We start from the raw sequence: 6,016 nt of genomic DNA, 5'->3' as shown, positions 1-6,016 counted from the left end.
GCACACTGGTGTGCAATCCCCTTTGTCTCAGCTTCCTTGGTTATGACTAGTTTGTAGGATTTGAATCTCGACAAACTAGTCGATTGTAGATACATGATAAATCTAAAATTTGTATTGTAATTAGTATATTTATGAAAGGTCATAAGTTATTGTAGTATTTCATTATGCAATAATGATTATTGATCATTCAAAGCAAATATCATTCTCCTCTAACAGCTGGAGACGATCTTTTTCACTCGAACTTTTATTTTGAAATAAAGAAAATTCCACCGGAAGTAAAATTTTGCGGACCAACCAGTTCCAACAATAGAATATGAAGGTTTCTGACCTTAATGTCTATGGTTCTGGCCTGGCTTTTATAATCAAAAGGTAAAGATATGTGTAACGTTTCATTTTTTTAAAGCAAGAAATAGACCGTGTGTAAATGAATGTAAACGTTTCGTCCCATTTGCCACCGTCTATTTCGAGTGTTTGTAGAGGCTGAAAATTGTGTTGCCTTCGTTCCATCCACACCAAGCTAGCTCGCGCTAGATATTGTTATGGGTAAGGCTGTTCATTGTAATGACAGATGGACGTGAAGACGGTTCTGCAATTCGCTGCCACCACAAGAGGCTTGTCACTACTAATACAGGTCAGTAATAATAATGTATTTATTTACAATAGTTGCTTCTTAACTACAACATGACGTCCACAGACTGAAGGACTTGGATGTTAATCAATTTGAAAAGTGTCATTGGTGTGTGCTTGTCATCTCATGTTTGCAATGCCTCCCTTTCAGGCTCTCCTAAATGCTGCAATCCCAGATCACGAAGCTGATGCATTCACTCCTCCACGTGCAGAGGAGCCTCGGCTTCTGGACCCTGCAGTGCAATGGTTTCTAGGGGGCCTCTCCCACTGGGATGCAGAGCATTTCCTCTTCATTGCTGAGAGGGGTTACCTGTATGAGCACAACTACGCCTTCTTCCCCCTGTTCCCAGTCATACTGCGGGGGCTTGCAGAGACTATACTACGGCCCCTCAGTGGCTGTCTTACACTGCGTGGACGACTGCTACTGGCTGTTGCCTTGGGTAACAGCGCCCTCTTCCTGCTGAGTGTGGTAGCACTGTATGGACTCGGCCGTGTGGTGCTGCAGGACCGGCGTCTTGCTCTAGTCTCAAGTTTGCTCTACTGTCTCACCCCTGCCAATGTCTTCATGATGGCTGGTTACTCAGAGAGCCTGTTTGCTGCACTGACCTTCGGTGGCCTCTTTCTCCTTGAGAGAGGATACACCCTCAGAGCCTGCCTGGCTCTGAGTATAGCTACTGCTGCGAGAGCCAATGGACTTGTGAATGTAGGATTCTTGCTGTATCTGCCCCTGCAACAGGCCCTGTGCAAGATCTGGGGACTGCGTAAGGACAATAACAGGCACCACAAATGCCTCCACTACACCTGGATCGTCGCTCATCTCCTGTTCACGGCTGCATTGGGCACAGCAGTTATTGCGCTCCCCTTCTTGGTCTTCCAGTACTATGGTTACAGGGCGTTCTGTACACCCTCCCTCTCCTTGGAGCAGGTTTCTCCTGCCCTCATCCAGCTTGCTGAGGATAAAGGCTACAGGGTCCCTGACGAAAACGCACCCCCACCCCTCTGGTGCCTGCGACCCCTCCCCTTGCTCTACTCTCATATCCAGGATGTGTATTGGGATGTGGGCTTCCTGCGCTACTTCCAGCTTAAGCAGATACCCAACTTCCTGCTGGCGCTGCCCATGGCAACTCTTGGCATGGCGGCGGCCTACATGTACTATACGGCTAACCCAGCCAGGTGTCTGAGACTGGGGCTGTGGGACGGAGGGGCAAATAAATGGCCAGACAAACCCACACCTGGATTTTACAGCCCCAGGGTGTTTTTGTATGTGGTGCATGCTACAATGCTACTGGGATTTGGAACATTCTGCATGCATGTGCAGGTAAGGAACGAATCAGTGGAAAATGTTTATGTAAGAGGATTTTAACAGGTCTAGTGGGGGAACAACAGTCACTATGTTAAACACATTGCTGTGTTTGAAGATTTTTATGAAATACAGGCAGCTCGTCTAGTCCATTAATGTTATTGTCTTTTACTGATTTCTCCAGGTTTTGACCCGGTTTCTGTCTTCCTCCTCCCCTGTACCTTTCTGGATCAGTGCCCACCTGCTCTTACTCTACGAGCCTCTCCTTCAGCGAAGGTCACCACCCACATTCAATAAGGGGCAGCAGCGGGGGACACCTAGAACTGTCTTCTTGTACTTACCCCAAAACCCCATTGTTCATCTACTGTCCCGCTGGAAGACATGCTCTATTCCCACACGATGGATTCTAGGGTACTTCATCTCCTATTGGCTTATGGGCCTGGCACTGCACAGTAACTTCTTACCATGGACTTGACCTGACACTTTCTACTGAAGATCTGATGTGTGCACAAAATACTATTTGAGGGCAATAATAATAGCTCTGAAGCGTGTCATTTTCTGCCTGCTTCATAAATAGACAGTTCCATTTTAGATCGCAACTGGCTACTCCCCTCTGTTAGTGTTAGGCAATAAGGTTCAAGCGTTTTATTTGCACTCATCTCATTTTCAGAAAATTGCATATTTTAATATTTCTTTAACAAGAAAAACATTGGATTGATTCGTAATCCAGCATTGATGCACTGATTATTCAATTCACTTAACAGTTCCATTATATCAAATTGTCTCTGAAAATGTACAGGGTGCAGTTTGTGCTTTAAGTGCATGTATTATTGTATTTTTTGTTAACTAAAGAGATACTGTATAATAAAGCATTGCTGTGTTTTTTAAGTTAACAATTAAAATAGTATGCATCACAAATAATTTGCGTTTTTTGTTGATAGATTCTGCTTGCAGCATTTCAACCATTGATTTGCTGTATTTTATACAGACCATGCATGCTACTGTAGTTGACCTTCTGATAAAACTTGCATCATTACTCTAGAATATTACTAGCAAATGACATTGAAACTTGAAGGTGAGCAGTGCACATAATTATGGAGAGTCTAAAAACAGATGGTCTAAACTCAAAGGCGAGTGTGAATGTATTATTTTGAATTATAAATGACCCAACCGAAGCAGTGCGGGCGGGTTGTCCACTTTGACGCCAAGCTCAATTAGAACGTGTCTCTATATTTGCGTTGGCGCTGTAGTCACAAAACAAATGTCATTCACTTTTTTCAAGCTCATTTGAATTGGAAGTGGTAGCTGTCTGATGAGTATGCAGGCCATGGAAGAATTGGGACATGGGGCCGTGCATTATCTTGCTGAAACATGAGGTGATGCCGGTGGATGAATGGCACAATAATGGGCCTCAGGATCTCGTCACGGTATCTCTGTGCCGTCAATAAAATGCAGTTGTATTCATTGTCCGTAGCTTAAGCCTTCCCATACCATAACCCCACTGCCACCATGGGGCACTCTGTTCACAACGTTGACATCAGCAAACTGCTTGCCCACACGATGCCATACTGGGATTCATCCGTGAAGAGCGCACTTCTCCAGCGTGCCAGTGGCCTTCGAAGGTGAGCATTTTCCCACTGAAGTCAGTTATGACGCCAAACTGGAGCCAGGTCAAGACCCTGCTGAGGACGGCGAATATGCAGATGAGCTTCCCTGAGATGGTTTCTGACAGTTTGTGCAGAAATTGTTCGGTTGTGCAAACCCACACTTTCATCAGCTGTCTGGGTGGCTGGTCTCAGATGATCCCACAGGAGAAGAAGCAGGATGTGGAGGTCCTGGGTTGGCATGGTTACATGTAGTCTGCGGTTGTGAGGCCGGTTAAGCGTCCTGCCAAATTCTCTAAAACGACGTTATGGTAGAGAAATTAATATTAAATTATCTGGCAACAGCTCTGGTGGACATTTCTGCAGTCATCATGACAATTGCACACTCCCTCAAAACCTGAGACATCTGTGGCGTTGTCCAAACTGCACATTTTAGTGGCCATTTATTGTCCCCAGCATAAGGTGCACCTGTGTAATGATCATGCTGTTTTTTTCCAGATTGGCGGCTGCCACGTTCACTGTAGCCTCGGAAGGTTTCATCCCATGTAGGAGCTGCACTTATTTTGCACAGTTCCGGGATAATATTGACCGGCCAAATTTCCAATTCAGTTTATTGAGGAATGTCTGAGCTGGACATCCTGCTGACCAACCATTTCGCCCACCTGCATCCAGAGATTTCCTGCTCCTTCATCCTCTACCCTGTCTCCTGAGGGTCCAGCTCAGGGAGTTTCTACCACACGCCTCTACCCCCGGGCTCCCTCTTACATCAGGCCTCGAGGGTGTCTGAGGCTCCAGCATCCCACCCTGCTCGGAGAGTTTCTATTGATGATGTGGGTCCTCCGTCCCCCATCTCCCGTCAGTCCTCAAGGAGGCACAGAAAAGGCCAGACATCCACGGCCATTACGCAATAAAACACATTTAGAATCAAGGCAGGTAAAATAGCAATAGTGGGATGGCGCTAAATACATTTCAGATTGGGACTAGGACTATGAGATGGAGTCTAGAATTGGGCTTCAAGGCCTGTTTTAAAAAAAGTTCAGATGGACAGGGAGAGTATTTCAAAGGCGAGGGTAAAGGGAGCAGAAGGCTCTGTTCTCCATAGTTCGGAGACATGTCTTGGGGACTTGAAGCAGTAGGGATTGGCTGGAGTGGAGATTGCAAGGTGGCTCAATAAGGTGAGGTCAGTGATGTTGGCTGGGCTCAGTCCGTTCAAGGCTTTAAATACAAGCAGGAGGATTTTGAAGTCAATCCTGTAGTTGACCGGTAGCCAGTGGAGTTGGACCAGGTTCGGGGTGATATGGTCTGACTTCTTGGTCCTGGTCCCTGGCAGCACTGTTCTTGATTAGTTAGTCATTCCGAGAGAAGATAAAGGCATGGATGAGTTTCTCTGCATCTGTCTAGGAGAGTGTTGTATGACCCAGGCAATGTTTTTTAGAAGGAAAAATTATATATATTTTATTTTTAGGTGGGCATCGAATGACATAAAAGTGTCAAACTTGACTCCCAGGTTGGAGATGAGAGGACTGATAGATGGCCTGGCCGTTCATTGTAGGGAAGATGTTTCCAGCACTGGTGATCTGCTTGGGTGTCCCAATAAGCATAGCCTCAGTCTTGCTACTGTTCAACTGAAGAAAGTTCTCTCGCATCCATGCCCTAGGCAGCTGCTGAGTTTTACTGGAGCAGAGATGGTGTCCAGTTTGGTGTTAATGTAAACCTGGGTATCGTTAGCGTAGCAGTTGATGTTAGTCTCTGAGGATTTGGCCCGAGAGGGAGCATGTAAATTAAAAACAGGATAGGCCCCAGCACTGACCCCTGTGGGATGCTGCATGTCTGAAGACTACTCCGATCTGGACTCTCCAATAGTGATGCATTGCTTCCTATTGGAGAGGAAGGGGAGGTTGGAGATGGGCCTGTAGTTGGATAAGATATCCTGGTCAAGGTTGGGTTTCTTCAGTAAGGGTGTGACTGCGGTTTTGAAGATTGATGGTGTCTCTCCGGTCAGCAGGGACTTGTTAATCAGGGTGGTGACAAACATAAGCAGGCTAGATGAGCAGGTTTTGAGTAGGGATGTGGGGTAGGGTTATGGGAGCAAGTGGTGGCCTTCATTTCAGAGATGATTGACTGCACAGCAGAGAAAATTAGTTGCTGAGGGGTGGGGCAGTCTTGGTTGGGGGTTCAGGAGGTGGGTTGCAGGTTGTCTTAGAGGCCATGATGTTTGTCCTGATGGTGTCAATCTGTCTTGAAAAAATCTGAGAAGTGATTTCACTGCTCAGATGAGGCTGCAGGAGAGCATGAGTTTGAAGGGTTAAAAAGCAGTTGATGGTTGAGAACAGGGTTCTAGGGTTACCTGTGTTATTGCCAATCGTGGCAATAGTGCTGCTTTTAAGGCAGCAGAGTAGCTTGCCTGGTGGTCTTTATAGGTGGACAGTAAGGTCATCCTTTCTCCAATGTCTCTCAAGTTACGGCAATGAGTCTTCATTCTGCA

At 46.2% G+C, this 6,016-nt stretch overlaps 1 protein-coding gene across 2 annotated transcripts; it reads left to right on the top strand.

Moving 5' to 3' along the window:
* Positions 1 to 48: 48 nt before the first annotated feature.
* On the top strand, positions 49 to 2,845 carry LOC115184561 (phosphatidylinositol glycan anchor biosynthesis, class V). Of its 2 annotated transcripts, none has more exons than XM_029745427.1 (3): positions 49 to 631; positions 779 to 1,945; positions 2,162 to 2,337. In XM_029745427.1, the coding sequence occupies exons 1-3, from the start codon at positions 569 to 571 to the stop codon at positions 2,222 to 2,224; spliced, it is 1,293 nt and encodes a 430-aa protein (XP_029601287.1). In that variant the 5' UTR covers positions 49 to 568; the 3' UTR covers positions 2,225 to 2,337. The 2 variants fall into 2 exon arrangements, with proteins under 2 accessions (XP_029601287.1, XP_029601286.1); XM_029745426.1 differs by having other exon boundaries at positions 63 to 631; positions 2,112 to 2,845.
* The last annotated feature ends 3,171 nt before the right edge of the window (positions 2,846 to 6,016 follow it).

Source organism: Salmo trutta, unplaced genomic scaffold, assembly GCF_901001165.1.
Source record: "Salmo trutta unplaced genomic scaffold, fSalTru1.1, whole genome shotgun sequence".
In the NCBI taxonomy this organism is placed as follows: domain Eukaryota; kingdom Metazoa; phylum Chordata; class Actinopteri; order Salmoniformes; family Salmonidae; genus Salmo; species Salmo trutta.
This window is presented reverse-complemented; position numbering and strand designations above follow the sequence as displayed.

Excerpts from the sequence above, each read along its gene's own strand:
- LOC115184561 (XM_029745426.1), top strand. The coding sequence starts at position 569 with ATGGACGTGAAGACGGTTCTGCAATTCGCTGCCACCACAAGAGGCTTG. Across the intron at positions 632-778 it reads GCTTGTCACTACTAATACAG|GCTCTCCTAAATGCTGCAAT; the intron begins GTCAGTAATAAT and ends CCTCCCTTTCAG. Across the intron at positions 1,946-2,111 it reads CATTCTGCATGCATGTGCAG|GTTTTGACCCGGTTTCTGTC; the intron begins GTAAGGAACGAA and ends TGATTTCTCCAG.